We start from the raw sequence: 18440 nt of genomic DNA, 5'->3' as shown, positions 1-18440 counted from the left end.
AATGGCATTTTGATTGTTTACTAGTATAATGTTTTAAATCAAATCTATTTGTAGGCTGTAAGTAGATTAGGTGGTCAGCCAATGAATCAAGAGTGCCAAGAGTTAAAGGTTAAAATCTTAGATCAGTCAAATCAGGAAATTATGCTGGAAATCAAACAATTACAGAAAGAGATGGAAGAATATAGACGTCCAATTCCATTGAACATCAGAGGTATGTGTTTTATTGTCAACCTGTAAAAGCAGCTATAACAGACCTGGACATGACAAAATGTAAAACAAACTAAATAATAACAAAACAATAGAAACAAACAAAACAAAACAGACTGGCAACAACCATCAACAACCACTTTTTATACGCCCGCAAAATTTGAAAAATTTTTCGTCCGCAAAATTTGAAAAAATTTTCGTCGTATATTGCTATCACGTTGGCGTCGTCGTCGTCGTCGTCCGAATACTTTTAGTTTTCGCACTCTAACTTTAGTAAAAGTGAATAGAAATCTATGAAATTTTGACACAAGGTTTATGACCACAAAAGGAAAGTTGGGATTGATTTTGGGAGTTTTGGTTCCAACAGTTTAGGAATTAAGGGCCAAAAAAGGGCCCAAATAAGCATTATTCATGGTTTTCGCACAATAACTTTAGTATAAGTAAATAGAAATCAATGAAATTTTAACCCAAGGTTTATGACCACTAAAGGAAGGTTGGGATTGATTTTTGGAGTTGGTCACAACAGTTTATGAATTAGGGGCCAAAAAGGGGCCCAAATAAGCATTATTTTTGGTTTTTGCACCATAACTTTAGTATAAGTTAATAGAAATCTATGAAATTTAAACACAAGGTTTATGACCATAAAAGGAAGGTTGGGTTTGATTTTGGGAGTTTTGGTCCTAACATTTTAGGAATAAGGGGCCCAAAGGGTCCAAAATTGAACTTTGTGTGATTTCATCAAAAATTGAATAATTGGGGTTCTTTGATATGCCGAATCTAACTATGTATGTAGATTCTTAATTTTTGGTCCCGTTTTCAAATTGGTCTACATTAAGGTCCAAAGGGTCCAAAATTAAACTTAGTTTGATTTTAACAAAAATTCAATCCATGGGGTTCTTTGATATGCTGAATTTAAAAATGTACTTAGATTTTTAATTATTGGCCAAGTTTTCAAGTTGGTCCAAATGGGGGTCCAAAATTAAACTTTGTTTGATTTCATCAAAAATTGAATAAATGGGTTCTTTGATATGCCAAATCTAACTGCGTATGTAGATTCTTAATTTTTGGTCCAGTTTTCAAATTGGTCTACATTAAGGTCCAAAGGGTCCAAAATTAAACTAAGTTTGATTTTAACAAAAATTAAATTCTTGGGCTTATTTGAGATGCTTTATCTAAATATGTACTTTGATTTTTGATTATGGGCCCAGTTTTCAAGTTGGTCCAAATCAGGATTCCATATCAAGTATTGTGCAATAGCAAGAAATTTTCAATTGCACAGTATTGCACAATAGCAAGAAATATATAATTGCACAATATTGTGCAATAGCAATTAATTTTCAATTGGAGTTATCTTTCTTTGTATAGAATAGTAGTTGATAATATATGTTGGAAATTTGCCAGACATGACTATGATGTCATTTTCTATTTTTATTTGCCAATAACTTTATGTAAATAACTTCATTGGAAATTTGCCAATATAAAATGTTGCTGATGAATCTTTTTTTTTCTTATCTTATCTAAAATGATTTTAGATAATGTATGTTGGACATTTGCCAGACATGACTATGATGTCATTTTCTATTTTTATTTGCCAATAACTTTATGTAAATAACTTCATTGGAAATTTGCCAATGTTGCTGATGAAGGTTTTTTTATTGTTTTATACAATAAACAATGTATACTCACTTTTACTACCAACCAATCTTTACCATTCAGTGATAACAAGCACTTTATTTTACATTTTAATATTTTATGATGTATTTAAAAGAGTAGTTATTGTTGCAAACTCCATTAGAAATTTGAATTGATATCAGTTTTGGAAAAAGGGAAACGGGGATGTGAAAAAAAAGGGATGGGGGGGGGTTTAAATTTTTCTCATTTCAGATTTCATAAATAAAAAGAAAATTTCTTCAAACATTTTTTTGAGAGGATTAATATTCAACAGCATAGTGAATTGCTCAAAGGCAAAAAAAAACCTTTTAAGTTCATTAGACCACATTCATTCTGTGTCAGAAACCTATGCTGTGGTCAACTATTTAATTTTAGATTAAAAAAAGTTTGAAGAAGAAATCTTTAATTGATTTGTAAAATCTTGACATTTGTTTTGTGTAAAAAAAAACCATGTAATGTCAAAAATTTGATCACAATCCAAATTCAGAGCTGTATCACGCTTGAATGTTTTGTCCATACTTGCCCCAACTGTTCAGGGTTCGACCTCTGCGGTCGTATAAAGCTGCGCCCTGCGGAGCACCTGGTTTTTATATGCCGAATCGTACAATGAATTTAGATTTAGGATTTTGAACTAAAACAAGTAATTGTCCAATTTCATTTTTAAGTACTTAGACCACATTCATTTGGTGTTAGAAACATATTTTATGTTGAATATATAATCTTAATCCAAATTCAGAGCTGTATCAAGTTTGAATATTGTGTCCATACTTGCCTAAACTGTTCAGGGTTCGGCCTTTACGCTTGTATCAAGCAGCGGGAATATTTTAGTATTGTGACAATAAAGCCTTGTGCACATAAATTATTCGAGTCCGTCTTGATTAAAAATCTCATATTTGGTAGCATTTGCTGCCATCATGTTTTGTTGATCACTTTGTACTGTCAATTTGAATTGGATATTTTTTAAGGAGTTATGGAACTTTTTTTTTCTCTTGTACCATAGTGACAAATAATGTCACTTTCAGGATTGATTATTAATGTGGTACCTATCACTACCGGGAGATAACTCTGTAAAGTCACCTAAACATTTTAATTAAGTTGTGTTGTAAAAGGATTAGTAAGCTTCTCAATGATCAAAATTTGTGTTTGTCAAACTGCTATATAACCAGTGTAATTTTTCTGACAAAACGGTTGGTTCAAAATTTTTGAAATTTTTATATTTTTGTTAAAGGGTCAAAGTAAGTACTTTGACAAAATTTTATGAAAATTAAACTAGCCAAATTAATTTTAGTACAAGTGTTAAGTACCACCTTAATTTTAGGTTGGTGAATTGTAGTCATTTGCTAAAACTTAAGTGCCAACTCCCTCTGGCCAAGTTGACCAAGGCTTGTATCTAAAATAAAATAAGGTTATGGATGTGGTATGATTGCCAATGATACAACTATCCACCAGAGACCATAATGAATTAGTCATTAACAATACTAGGTCCTATTTAGTCTGTAACAATGCCAAAACCAAATACTGAAAGAAAAAAGCTCAAATTAGAAAAAAAAACACAAAAACAACTGCATGACTTTTGCACATACAACAACGAAAAACAGGTATGATATAAAGTATAAGAACAACTACTGACCTACGCTCCTGACTTTGGACAGGAATATACAGAATGTAGCATAATTAAACATTTTGGTGAGCGGGCATTCTTTCCCTTTCCTGAATCAGTGATGCAATAGAACAACACAAGAACAAGTTGTACACAACAACGAATGAAAAAAACCCACCTGTTTTACTTTTAAGTTTTCCAAAATTTTAGTTCTTGAAATTTCTGTTGAAGTTAATTCTATGACAAGACATTGTTTGGATCGGAAACATAGTTCTTTTACGTAGGAATAACGTTCATCAGGTAAGCTCAAGACAAACATTTTGTAAATTTTATAAAGTATAGGTAATTATGGCAAGGTCACAGTAGTCAGTCTGAAAGTAACTGTAAATATTTAACAGAAATATTATTTTTTTTAATTTTAAGGTCAAATTAAAGAGGAATTGGAAATTTGGGCAGAAGATGATAAAATGTTTATAGTAACAAATGGAGCAAAGAGTGTATTAAAACGTATCAAAGAAAATGGTTGCGTTGTTGTCACTGGAAGTTCGGGAACAGGAAAATCTTCGTTGGTGCGTCATGTTGCTCTTCAAATGCAAGAAAGTTATGAGATCATACCGGTAACAAATCCTGAAGATGTTATCCATTGGTACAATCCAAGTAAACAAATCATGTTTGTTGTTGATGACTTTTGCGGGACATATACCATAAATCCTATGAAATTTGAAAGCTGGAAAAAACAGATGGAAAAAATCAAATCATTAGTTGAAAAGAAACTGTTTAAATTAATTATGTCTTGTAGACTACAGGTTTACAAAGATGAAAAAATGAAATCTTTGTCATTTTATCAATCCTGTGAATGTAATCTTTTGTCTGAGGATCTACGTTTATCAAAAACAGAAAAACAATTAATTGCTAAACTTTACTTGAAGACAAACGCTTCCAAAATCACGGAATTTAATCACATGTTTGACTGTTTTCCTCTTTTATGCAAATTATACAGCAAAAACACAAAACTGAAAATGTTAGAGTTCTTTAAAAATCCATTTTCAGTTTACAAAGAAGAGATCGATAAATTACAGCTAGAAGGAGCACATGTCAAATACTGTGCACTTGCTCTGTGCGTCATGTTTAACAATCATATTAAAGAAGAATGGCTCACAGAAGATGTCGATAAAGATATCAAAACAGTTATAAAGAACACATATGAAGCTTGTAAAGTTGTGAAAGGAACATCTAGATTGGTTCTTCGTGATGAGCTAGATTCACTAACTCATACGTTTATCAGAAAGGATGATGACGTGTACAGAACTATTCATGACAAGTTGTTTGACTTTCTTGCTTATTACTTTGGCAGTGCTATGATATATTGTTTAATTAAAAATGCTTCTTATATTTTTATTCGCGAAAGGTTTTTATTTGAAAAGGAAAGCAGTAGAGATGAATTCATAATAACTGTACCGGAAAGATATCAGCAAATATATATAAATAGACTGGTAGATGACTGGTTGAAAGGAAGGGTAGCAGATGTCTTCTGTAATATCAATATGGACGATCCTATCTTCACACATAGGTTTCTTGTACATGTAAAAGGATTACAAATATCACAACAAGAACAATTGGCTAGTATATGTGACACAAAAAGCAATAGAACTTCATTAATACAGTGCTCTTATATAGGAGATATTGATCTGGTTACATGGTGTTTACATCATTATATCGGTAATGTAAACCATTGTAGTGATGATGGAGTATCACCTCTGTTAATGGCTTGTCAGGAAGGACATACTGAAGTAGTAAAGATGTTAATAACCAATAATGCTGACATTAATAAGTGTAGAGATAATGATGGAGCATCACCTCTGTTCATGGCTTGTCAGAATAGACATACTGAAGTAGTACAGATGTTAATAACCAATAATGCTGACATTAATAAGTGTAAAGATACTGGGGCATCACCTCTGTTCATTGCTTGTCAGAATGGACATACTGAAGTAGTACAGATGTTAATAACCAATAATGCTGACATTAATGAGTGTAAAGATACTGGAGCATCACCTCTGCTCATAGCTTGTGAGAATGGACATACTGAAGTAGTACAGAAGTTAATAACCAATAATGCTGACATTAATAAGTGTAAAGATACTGGGGCATCACCTCTGTTCATTGCTTGTCAGAATGGACATACTGAAGTAGTACAGATGTTAATAACCAATAATGCTGACATTAATAAGTGTAAAGATACTGGAGCATCACCTCTGCTCATAGCTTGTGAGAATGGACATACTGAAGTAGTACAGATGTTAATAACCAATAATGCTGACATTAATAAGTGTAAAGATACTGGGGCATCACCTCTGTTCATTGCTTGTCAGAATGGACATACTGAAGTAGTACAGATGTTAATAACCAATAATGCTGACATTAATAAGTGTTGTGGTGATGGAGCATCACCTCTGTACATTGCTTGTCAGGAAGGACATACTGAAGTAGTATGTTCTTCTCATATATTTTATGATAGTATGATACTAAACCCCTAACGGGAGGGATTGTACCTGATATTCATATGATGAAGACATAATCTTTCAATCAGTTTAATTGAGGTCTGGAGCTGGCATGTCAGTTAACTGCTAGTAGTCTGTTGTTATTTATGTATTATTGTCATTTTATTTATTTTCTTTTGTTACATCTTTTGACATCAGACTCGGACTTCTCTTGAACTGAATTTTAATGTGCGTATTGTTATTCTTTTACTTTTCTACATTGGCTAGAGGTATAGGGGGAGGGTTGAGATCTCATAAACATGTTTAACCCCGCCGCAATTTTGCGCCTGTCCCAAGTCAGGAGCCTCTGGCCTTTGTTAGTCTTGTATGATTTTAAATTTTAGTTTCTTGTGTATAATTCGGAGTTTAGTATGACGTCCATTATCACTGTACTATTATGCATATTTTAGGGGCCAGCTGAAGGACACCTACGGGTGCGGGAATTCTCGCTACATTGAAGACCCATTGGTTGCCTTCGGCTGTTGTTTGCTCTATGGTCGGGTGGTTGTCGCTTTGACATATTCACCATTTCCTTTCTCAATTTTAATTTTAGATGTTAATAACCAATAATGCTGACATTAATAAGTGTAGTGATACTGGAGCATCATCTCTGCACATTGCTTGTCAGAATGGACATACTGAAGTAGTAAAGATGTTAATAACCAATAATGCTGATATTAATAAGTGTAGTGATACTGGAGTATCATCTCTGCACATTGCTTGTCAGAATGGACATACTGAAGTAGTAAAGATGTTAATAACCAATAATGCTGACATTAATAATTGTAGAGATAATGATGGAGCATCACCTCTGTTTATGGCTTGTACGAATGGACATACTGAAGTAGTACAGATGTTGATAACCAATAATGCTGACATTAATAAGTGTAGAGATAATGATGGAGCATCACCTCTGTTCATGGCTAGTCAGAATGAACATACTGATGTAGTACAGATGTTAATAACCAATTATGCTGACATTAATAGGTGTTTTGATGGAACATCACCTCTGTTCATGGCTTGTCAGAATGGACATACTGAAGTAGTACAGATGTTAATAACCAATAAGGCTGACATTAATAAGTGTAAGATTACAGGAGAGTCTCCTTTATTTATAGCTTGTTTTTATGGACATACAAAAACTGTTGAATTGTTATTAAAGAATGATGCAGACGTTAACCTTAAATGGGAAGGACTAACACCCCTAGATATTGCGAGGAGAGAAAATCATTGTAATATTGTACATGTTTTACAAAAAACAAAATAATATGCTGTAAAAGTTCGTCACACACTATTAAATATAGAAAGCTATTCTTTTCATGTCAGAGTGTTCTCAATAAATATAAGACACTGATATCATTTCATATTGCTTGAGGATCTAGAGAAGATAACATTAGTAGTGTTTGTTTTTATTGGATCAGAATATATATACCATGTAATTATTATAGTAAACAGTACATTTCTAGTTGTAGTATAAAAGTGATAATGTTTTTGTTTGACAATGTTGAATTCTGTGTAACATATATCATATCGTTTCTGTGATCATGTTGATTTTTCTTCTCAAAATTGTTTTTCTATGAATTTTGAAGAAAATAAATCTGTCAAAACAAATGTTTTGTCGAATAGGTTATCAAATCTGGTCTAAGATTTTTTTCGGAGATTTTTAATATTTCTTAGTTGATTTACCATGTTTGGTCATGTTGACTTATTTGTAAATCTTACTTTGCTGAACATTATTGCTGTTTACAGTTTATCTCTATCTATAATAATATTCAAGATAATAACCAAAAACGGCTAAATTTCCTTAAAATTACCAATTCAGGGGCAGCAACCCAACAACAAGTATTCCAATTCATCTGAAAATTAAAAGGCAGATAGATCTTGACCGAATTAACAATTTTACCCCATGTCAGATTTGCTTTAAAAGCTTTGGTTTTTTAGTTATAAGTCATAAACTGCATTTTACCCCTATGTTCTGTTTTTAGCCATGGCGGCCATCTTGGTTGAATGGCCGGGTCACCAATCACATTTTTAAACTAGATACCCTAATGATGATTGTGGCCAAGTTTGGTTTAATTTGGCCCAGTGTTTTCAGAGGAGGAGATTTTTCTCAAGGTTAACGACGAGGTCGACAGACGCTGGACACTGGACGCTGGACGTAAAGTAATGAGAAAGCTCACTTGGCCCTTCGGGCCAGGTGAGCTAAAAAACTACTTTTCAGCCAATATGTTAAAATTTTAGGACAAAGGACACAGGGTAATGGTGAGAGCCCCCTGATCTCTCAATCTTTCTATTATGCAGACATTTAGTCAATAGGTAGATACAAACGTGACTTTAAGGAATTTGGGTACACTTCCTGTCTTTTATGTTTACGGAGCGCCCAAAGTGCCAGTTGGAAATTCAAAATATATAGCGAAAACCTACCCGAGACCGCTTTAATGAGGTTGAGACCCCCCTGGTCTTCAACTGTCCATCAAATTCAATCACATCATTGACTCTGTATATATAAAGATTGTATTAGATGGATTTTCCATAATAACGTCATCTTCAATATCTACGGAGGGCTTAGATTGTCACTTTTCAGCTACATATTGTCAAAATTTTTGAACAAAGGGCACAAGGTAATGGTGAGAGCCCCTGATCTCTCAGTCTTTCTATTATTATGCAGACATTTAGTCAATAGGTAGATACAACGTGTCTAAAAGGAATTTGGGTACATTTCCTGTCTTTTATGTGTACGGAGCGCCCAAAGTGCCAGTTGTATATTCAAAATATGTAGTGAAAACCTATCCGAGACCGCTTTAATTAGGTTGAGACCCCCTGGTCTTTCAATGTCCATCAAATTCAAGCACATTATTGACTCTGTATATATAAAGGTTGTATTAGATGAATTTTCCAGAATAACGTCATCTACAATATCTACGGACGGCTTAGACTGTCACTTTTCAGCCAAAAAGTGTCAAAATTTTAGGACAAAGGGCACAGGGTAGTGGTGAGAGCCCCCTGATCTCTCAATCTTTCTATTATTATGCAGACATTTAGTCAATAGGTAGATACAAACGTGACTAAAATGAATTTCGGTACACTTCCTGTCTTTTATGTTTACGGAGCGCCCAAAATGCCAATTGGATATTACAAATATATAGCGAAAACCCAACCGAGACTCCTTTATTGAGGTTGAGACCCACTGGTCTTTCAATGTCCATCAAATTCAACCACATCATTGACTCTATATCATGTATATATAAAGGTTGTATTAGATGGATTTTCCAGAATAACGTCATCTTCAATATTTACGGAGGGCTTAGATTGTCACTTTTTAGCCAAAAAGTGTCAAAATTTAGGACAAAGGACACAGGGTAATGGTGAGAGCCCCCTGATCTCTCAATCTTTCTATTATTATGCAGACATTTAGTCAATAGGTAGATACAAACGTGACTAAAAGGAATTTGGGTATATCTTTTGTCTTTTATGTTTACGGGGCGCCCAAAGTGCCAGTTGGATATTCAAAATATATAGCGAAAACCTACCCGAGACCTTTTTAATTAGGTTGAGACCCCCTGGTCTTTCAATGTCCATCAAATTCAACCACATCATTGACTCTGTATATATAAAGGTTGTATTAGATGGATTTTTGAGAATAACGTCATCTACAATATCTACGGACGGCTTAGATTGTCACTTTTCAGCCAAAAAGTGTCAAAATTTTAGGACAAAGGACACAGGGTAATGATGAGAGCCCCCTGATCTCTCAATCTTTCTATTATTATGCAGACATTTAGCCAATAGGTAGATACAAAAGTGACTAAAAGGAACTTGGGTACACTTGTTATCTTTTATGTTTACGGAGCGCCCAAAGTGCCAGTTGGATATTCAAAATATATAGCGAAAACCTACCCGAGACCTCTTTAATTAGGTTTAGACCTCCTGGTCTTTCACTGTCCATCAAATTCAACCACATCATTGACTGTATATATAAAGGTTGTATTAGATGGATTTTCCAGAATAACGTCATCTTCAATATCTACGGAGGGCTTAGATTGTCACTTTTTAGCCAAAAGGTGTCAAAATTTAGGACAAAGGATACAGGGTAATGGCGAGAGCCCTACGATTTCTCAACATTTCAATTATTATGTAGACATTTAGTTAATAGGTAGATACAAACGTGGCTAAAAGAAATTTGGGTACACGTTCTGTCTTTTATGTTGACGGAGCGCCCAAAGTGCCAGTTGGATATTCAAAATATATAGCGAAAACCTACCCGAGACCGCTTTAATTAGGTTTAGACCTCCTGGTCTTTCAATGTCCATCAAATTCAACCACATCATTGACTCTGTATATATAAAGGTTGTATTAGATGGATTTTCCAGAATAACGTCATCTACAATATCTACGGAGGGCTTAGATTGTCTCTTTTCAGCCAAAAAGTGTCAAAATTTATGAAAAGGGCACAGGGTAATGGTGAGAGCTCCATAATATCTAAATCTTTCAATTATTATGCAGACATTTAGTAAATAGGTAGATACAAACGTGACTAAAAGGAATTTGGGTACACGTTCTGTCTTTTATGTTTACGGAGCGCCCAAAGTGCCAGTTGGATATTCAAAATATATAGCGAAAACCTACCCGAGACCGCTTTAATTAGGTTTAGACCTCCTGATCTTTCACTGTCCATCAAATTCAACCACATCATTGACTGTATATATAAAGGTTGCATTAGATGGATTTTCCAGAATAATTCATCTACAATATCTACGGAGGGCTTAGAGTGTCTCTTTTCAGCCAAAATGTGTCAAAATTTTAGGACAAAGAGCGTAGGGTAATGGTGAGAGCTCCCTGATCTCTCAATCTTTCTATTATTATGCAGACATTTAGTCAATAGCTAGATACACACGTTGACAAAAGGAATTTGGGTACACTTCCTGTCTGTTATGTTTACGGAGCGCCCAAAGTGCCAATTGGATATTCAAAATATATATCGAAAACCAACCCTGACTGCTTTAATTAGGTTGAGACCCCCTGGTCTTACCATGTCCATAAAATTCAACCACATCATTGACTGTATATATAAAGGTTGTATTAGATGGATTTTCAAGAATAACGTCATCTTCAATATCTACGGAGGGCTTAGATTGTAACTTTTTAGCCAAAAAGTGTCAAAATTTAGGACAAAGGGCACAGGGTAATGGTGAGAGCCCCACGATCTCTCAATATTTCAATTATTATGTAGACATTTATTTAATAGGTAGATACAAACGTGACTAAAAGGAATTACAACAAATGGAACTTTTTAACGACCTTGAGTGGCTATACAGCCCTTGCACGGTCGGCAAAAAAAAGTAAGGTTGTATTAAAGGAATTTGGGTACACGTCCTCTCTTTATGTTTACGAAGCGCCCAAAGTGCCAGTTGGATATTCAAAATATATAGCGAAAACCTACCCGTGACCGCTTTAATTAGGTTTAGACCCCCTGGTCTTTCAATGTCCATCAAATTCAACCACATCATTGACTCTATATATATAAAGGTTGTATTAGATGGATTTTCCAGAATAACTTCATCTACAATATCTACGGAGGGCTTAGATTGTCACTTTTCAGCCAAAAAGTGTCAAAATTTTAGGACATAGGGCACAGGGTAATGGTGAGAGCCCCGCGATCTATCAATCTTTCTATTATTGTGCAGACATTTAGTCAATAGGTAGATACAAACGTGACTAAAAGGAATTTGGATACACTTCCTGTCTTTTATGTTTACGGAGCGCCCAAAGTGCCAGTTGGATATTCAAAATATATATCGAAAACCTACCCGAGGCCGCTTTAATTAGGTTGAGAACCCCTGGTCTATCAATGTCCATCAAATTCAACCACATCATTGACTCTGTATAAAGTAAGGTTGTATTAGAGGGATTTTCCAGAATAACGTCATCTTCAATATCTACGGAGGGCTTAGATTGTCTCTTTTCAGCCAAAAAGTGTCAAAATTTAGGACAAAGGCCACAGGGTAGTGGTGAGAGCTCCATGATCTCTCAATCTTTCTATTATTATGCAGACATTTAGTTAATAGGTAGATACAAACGTGATTAAAAGGAATTTTGGTACATGTCCTGTCTTTTATGTTTACGGAGCGTCCAAAATGCCAGTTGGATATTCAAAATATATAGCGAAAACCTACCCGAGACCACTTTAATGAGGTTGAGACCCCCCTGATCTTTCAATGTCCATCAAATTCAACCACATCATTGACTCTGTATATATAAAGGTTGTATTAGATGGATTTTCCAGAATAACTTCATCTACAATATCTACGGAGGGCTTAGATTGTCACTTTTCAGCCAAAAAGTGTCAAAATTTTAGGACAAAGGACACAGGGTAATGGTGAGAGCCCCTGATCTCTCAGTCTTTCTATTATTATGCAGACATTTAGCCAATAGGTAGATACAAAAGTGACTAAAAGGAATTTGGGTACACTTCTTATCTTTTATGTTTACGGAGCGCCCAATGTGCCAATTGTATATTCAAAATATATAGTGAAAACCTACCCGGGACCGCTTTAAGTAGGTTGAGACCCCCTGGTCTTACCATGTCCATCAAATTCAACCACATCATTGACTCTATATATAAAAAGGTTGTATTAGATGGATTTTCCAGAACAACGTCATCTTCAATATCTACGGAGGGCTTAGATTGTCACTTTTTAGCCAAAAAGTGTCAAAATGTTAGGACAAAGGGCACAGGGTAATGGTGAGAGCCCCACGATCTCTCAATCTTTCTATTATTGTGCAGACATTCAGACAATAGGTAGATACAAACGTGACTAAAAGGAATTTGGATACACCTCCTGTCTTTTATGTTTACGGAGCGCCCAAAGTGCCAATTGGATATTCAAAATATATATCGAAAACCTACCCGAGACCGCTTTAATTGGGTTGAGAACCCCTGGTCTATCAATGTCCATCAAATTCAACCACATCATTGACTCTGTATATATAAAGGTTGTATTAGAGGGATTTTCCAGAATAACGTCATCTTCAATATCTACGGAGGGCTTAGATTGTCACTTTTTAGCCAAAAAGTGTCAAAATTTAGGACAAAGGACACAGGGTAATGGCGAGAGCCCCATGATCTCTCAATATTTCAATTATTATGTAGACATTTAGTTAATAGGTAGATACAAACGTGACTAAAAGGAATGTGGGTACACGTTCTGTCTTTTATGTTTACGGAGCGCCCAAAGTGCCAGTTGGATATTCAAAATATATAGCGAAAACCTACCCGAGACCGCTTTAATTAGGTTTAGAACTCCTGGTCTTTCAATGTCCATCAAATTCAACCACATCATTGACTCTGTATATATAAAGGTTTTATTAGATGGATTTTCCAGAATAACTTCATCTACAATATTTACGGAGGGCTTAGATTGTCTCTTTTTAGCCAAAAAGTGTCAAAATTTAGGACAAAGACCACAAGGTAATGATGAGAGCTCCATGATCTCTCAATCTTTCTATTATTATGCAGACATTTAGTTAATAGGTAGATACAAACGTGACTAAAAGGAATTTTGGTACATGTCCTGTCTTTTATGTTTACGGGGCGTCCAAAATGCCAGTTGGATATTCAAAATATATAGCGAAAACCTACCCGAGACCACTTTAATGAGGTTGAGACCCCCCTGATCTTTCAATGTCCATCAAATTCAACCACATCATTGACTCTGTATATATAAAGATTGTATTAGATGGATTTTCCAGAATAACGTCATCTTCAATATCTACGGAGGGCTTAGATTGTCACTTTTCAGCCAAAAAGTGTCAAAATTTTAGGACAAAGGACACAGGGTAATGGTGAGAGCCCCCTGATCTCTCAGTCTTTCTATTATTATGCAGACATTTAGCCAATAGGTAGATACAAAAGTGACTAAAAGGAATTTGGGTACACTTCTTATCTTTTATGTTTACGGAGCGCCCAATGTGCCAATTGTATATTCAAAATATATAGTGAAAACCTACCCGGGACCGCTTTAAGTAGGTTGAGACCCCCTGGTCTTACCATGTCCATCAAATTCAACCACATCATTGACTCTATATATAAAAAGGTTGTATTAGATGGATTTTCCAGAACAACGTCATCTTCAATATCTACGGAGGGCTTAGATTGTCACTTTTTAGCCAAAAAGTGTCAAAATTTAGGACAAAGGGCACAGGGAATAGTGAGAGCTCACCGATCTCTCAATATTTCAATTATTATGTAGACATTTAATTAATAGGTAGATACAAACGTGACTAAAAGGAATTTGGGTACACTTCTTGTCTTTTATGTTTACGGAGCGCCCAAAATGCCAATATTCAAAATATATACCGAAAACCTACCCGTGACCGCTTTAATGAGATTGAGACCCCCTGGTCTTTTAATGTCCTTTAAATTCAAGCACATCATTGACTCTGTATATATAAAGGTTGTATTAGATGGATTTTGCAGAAAAAATGTCATCTTCAATATCTACGGAGGGCTAAAATTGTCTCTTTTCAGCTACAAATTGTCAAAATTTAAGGACAAACTGCACAGGGCAATGGTGAAAGTCCCCTGATCTCTCAATCTTTCCAATAATATGCAAACATTTAGTTAATAGGTAGATACAAACGTGACTAAAAGGAATTTGGGTACACTTCCTGTTTTCCATGTTTACGGAGCGCCAAAAGTGCCAGTTGGATATTTAAAATATATAGTGAAAACCTTCCTGAGACCGCTTAAATGAGGATTAGAGCCCCCAGGACTTTTAATGTGCATAAAATTCAACTAAATCATAGACTGTATATATATAAAGGTTGTATTAGAAGGATTTCCCAGAATAATGTCTCTTCGATATCTATGGTGTGTTTAGGTTGTCATTTTTTAGCTACATATTGTCAAAATTTTAGGACAAAGGGCACATGGCAATGATGAGAGCTCCCTGATTTCTCAATCTTTCTTATATTATACAGACAATTAGTCAATAGGTAGATACAAACATGATTATAGTGAAAACCTACCTGAGACCGCTTAAATGAGGATTCGAGCCCTCTGGACTTTTAATGTGCATAAAATTCAACTAAATCATAGACTCTGTATATATAAAGGTTGTGTTAAAAGGATTTCCCAGAATAATGTCGTCTTCGATATCTACAGAGGGCTTAGATGTTCACTTTTCAGCTAGAAATTGTCAAAATTTTAGGACAAGGGGCTCAGAGCAATGGTGAGAGCCCTTAGTCTCTCAATCTTTATAATATTATGCAGACATGTACATGATAGGTAGGCAAACATTATAACCTTGTGCTGGAAGGGGAAAACTATCCGCACTTGGGGATGCGAGAGATTAAACCAGCAGTGGACCACCATCTGGACAAAAAGAAAGACCGATTAAACTGTGCAAATTGTGAGCTATGGAATTATAAATCCAGGCACACCGGGTATGATTACCACGACTTTTATATTTTTTGATAAGGACGGAAGGTTCGAAAAATTGAAAACCGTGTCTAAAAACTATTCAATTGGGGATATATAAAAGAGAAAATGTGGTATGATTGTCAATGAAACAACTGTCCATAAGAAACCAAAATGACACAGACATTAACAACCATAGGTAACCGTACGGCCTTCAACAATGAGTAACGCCCATATCGCATAGTCCGCTTTAAAAGACCCCGATAAGACAATATACGTACAATTCAAACGAGAAAACTATCGGCCATATTTATATAAAAAAAAAGTTAATAGTGGTTTTGGTTGATCTAAATTGATTTTTTTAATTCTTAGGATAAAGACATGGATCTAATAGCTAAAATGGAATTAGTTGTTGAAATGTCAAAGCCCTGAGACTCATTGCCAAAATGAACCACCTCAGATGGTACTCCCGGATGAGGAAGGATCAGTTAAGGGAGTTGATCGAAACGAAGACTTACTTTAAGTTTTAGCGCCGTCCCAACCCTAGACGAGGAAGAAGATTATCACCCAGGCAAAATAACATAGGTTGATAGGGGTTAGCAAGCTGTCGAAAGATCGACTGCTGGAGAAAGTACAGGAAAAAATACGAGAAGATAGGAAAGCCATTGAGGATAAAATTGAGGTATATCCACCGAATAAAGCCTTGAAACATGTATTTACTGCCTGGAAGATGACCCCCAATTATTGACATGGATGTGCAGACCTTTCTTGATGTCTCTCCGGTGTCACGAGTGGAACTTATAGACGATTGGGCATTGAAGGAGAAAAAAATCAATGTGGTGCTGCTTTGTACCTTTGTGAAGATTAACCCAACAGGTAAAATAGATGATGAGAACGTGGGATACTTTCACTCGGGAAACCAGATTTTCACCTCAACCACGGACTTGAAACTCTTGTGGATATGGATGAAAACGTGACTAAAAGGAATTTGGGTACACTTCTTGTCTTTTATGTTTACGGAGCGCCCAAAGTGCCAATATTCAAAATATATAGCGAAAACCTACCCGAGACCGCTTTAATGAGATTGAGACCCCCTGGTCTTTTAATGTCCTTTAAATTCAAGCACATCATTGACTCTGTATATATAAAGGTTGTATTAGATGGATTTTGCAGAAAAAATGTCATCTTCAATATCTACGGAGGGCTAAAATTGTCTCTTTTCAGCTACAAATTGTCAAAATTTTAGGACAAACTGCACAGGGCAATGGTGAAAGTCCCCTGATCTCTCAATCTTTCTAATAATATGCAAACATTTAGTTAATAGGTAGATACAAACGTGACTAAAAGGAATTTGGGTACACTTCCTGTTTTCCATGTTTACGGAGCGCCAAAAGTGCTAGTTGGATATTTAAAATATATAGTGAAAACCTACCTGAGACCGCTTAAATGAGGATTAGAGCCCCCAGGACTTTTAATGTGCATAAAATTCAACTAAATCATAGACTGTATATATATAAAGGTTGTATTAGAAGGATTTCCCAGAATAATGTCTCTTCGATATCTATGGCGTGTTTAGGTTGTCATTTTTTAGCTACATATTGTCAAAATTTTAGGACAAAGGGCACATGGCAATGATGAGAGCTCCCTGATTTCTCAATCTTTCTTATATTATACAGACAATTATTCAATAGGTAGATACAAACATGATTATAGTGAAAACCTACCTGAGACCGCTTTAATGAGGATTCGAGCCCTCTGGACTTTTAATGTGCATAAAATTCAACTAAATCATAGACTCTGTATATATAAAGGGGTTAGCAAGCTGTCGAAAGATCGACTGCTGGAGAAAGTACAGGAAAAAATACGAGAAGATAGGAAAGCCATTGAGGATAAAATTGAGGTATATCCACCGAATAAAGCCTTGAAACATGTATTTACTGCCTGGAAGATGACCCCCAATTATTGACATGGATGTGTAGACCTTTCTTGATGTCTCTCCGGTGTCACGAGTGGAACTTATAGACGATTGGGCATTGAAAGGAGAAAAAAATCAATGTGGTGCTGCTTTGTACCTTTGTGAAGATTAACCCAACAGGTAAAATAGATGATGAGAACGTGGGATACTTTCACTCGGGAAACCAGATTTTCACCTCAACCACGGACTTGAAACTCTTGTGGATATGGATGAAAACGTGACTAAAAGGAATTTGGGTACACTTCTTGTCTTTTATGTTTACGGAGCGCCCAAAGTGCCAATATTCAAAATATATAGCGAAAACCTACCCGAGACCGCTTTAATGAGATTGAGACCCCCTGGTCTTTTAATGTCCTTTAAATTCAAGCACATCATTGACTCTGTATATATAAAGGTTGTATTAGATGGATTTTGCAGAAAAAATGTCATCTTCAATATCTACGGAGGGCTAAAATTGTCTCTTTTCAGCTACAAATTGTCAAAATTTTAGGACAAACTGCACAGGGCAATGGTGAAAGTCCCCTGATCTCTCAATCTTTCTAATAATATGCAAACATTTAGTTAATAGGTAGATACAAACGTGACTAAAAGGAATTTGGGTACACTTCCTGTTTTCCATGTTTACGGAGCGCCAAAAGTGCTAGTTGGATATTTAAAATATATAGTGAAAACCTACCTGAGACCGCTTAAATGAGGATTAGAGCCCCCAGGACTTTTAATGTGCATAAAATTCAACTAAATCATAGACTGTATATATATAAAGGTTGTATTAGAAGGATTTCCCAGAATAATGTCTCTTCGATATCTATGGCGTGTTTAGGTTGTCATTTTTTAGCTACATATTGTCAAAATTTTAGGACAGAGGGCACATGGCAATGATGAGAGCTCCCTGATTTCTCAATCTTTCTTATATTATACAGACAATTATTCAATAGGTAGATACAAACATGATTATAGTGAAAACCTACCTGAGACCGCTTTAATGAGGATTCGAGCCCTCTGGACTTTTAATGTGCATAAAATTCAACT

The 18440-nt window shown here is 35.3% G+C and overlaps 1 protein-coding gene across 1 annotated transcript in view; it reads left to right on the top strand.

The window, feature by feature from the left end:
- Positions 1-18440, top strand: part of LOC143084295 (uncharacterized) — a 42597-nt gene that overhangs the window by 12472 nt on the left and 11685 nt on the right. Inside the window, exons 3-5 of the mRNA XM_076260706.1 lie at positions 55-211; positions 3902-5967; positions 6572-7005. Of these exons, the coding sequence (XP_076116821.1) occupies positions 55-211; positions 3902-5967; positions 6572-7005 (2657 nt within the window). The remainder of the gene's footprint in view (positions 1-54; positions 212-3901; positions 5968-6571; positions 7006-18440) is intronic.

This window comes from Mytilus galloprovincialis, chromosome 7 (assembly GCF_965363235.1).
Source record: "Mytilus galloprovincialis chromosome 7, xbMytGall1.hap1.1, whole genome shotgun sequence".
NCBI classification, from domain to species: domain Eukaryota; kingdom Metazoa; phylum Mollusca; class Bivalvia; order Mytilida; family Mytilidae; genus Mytilus; species Mytilus galloprovincialis.
This window is presented reverse-complemented; position numbering and strand designations above follow the sequence as displayed.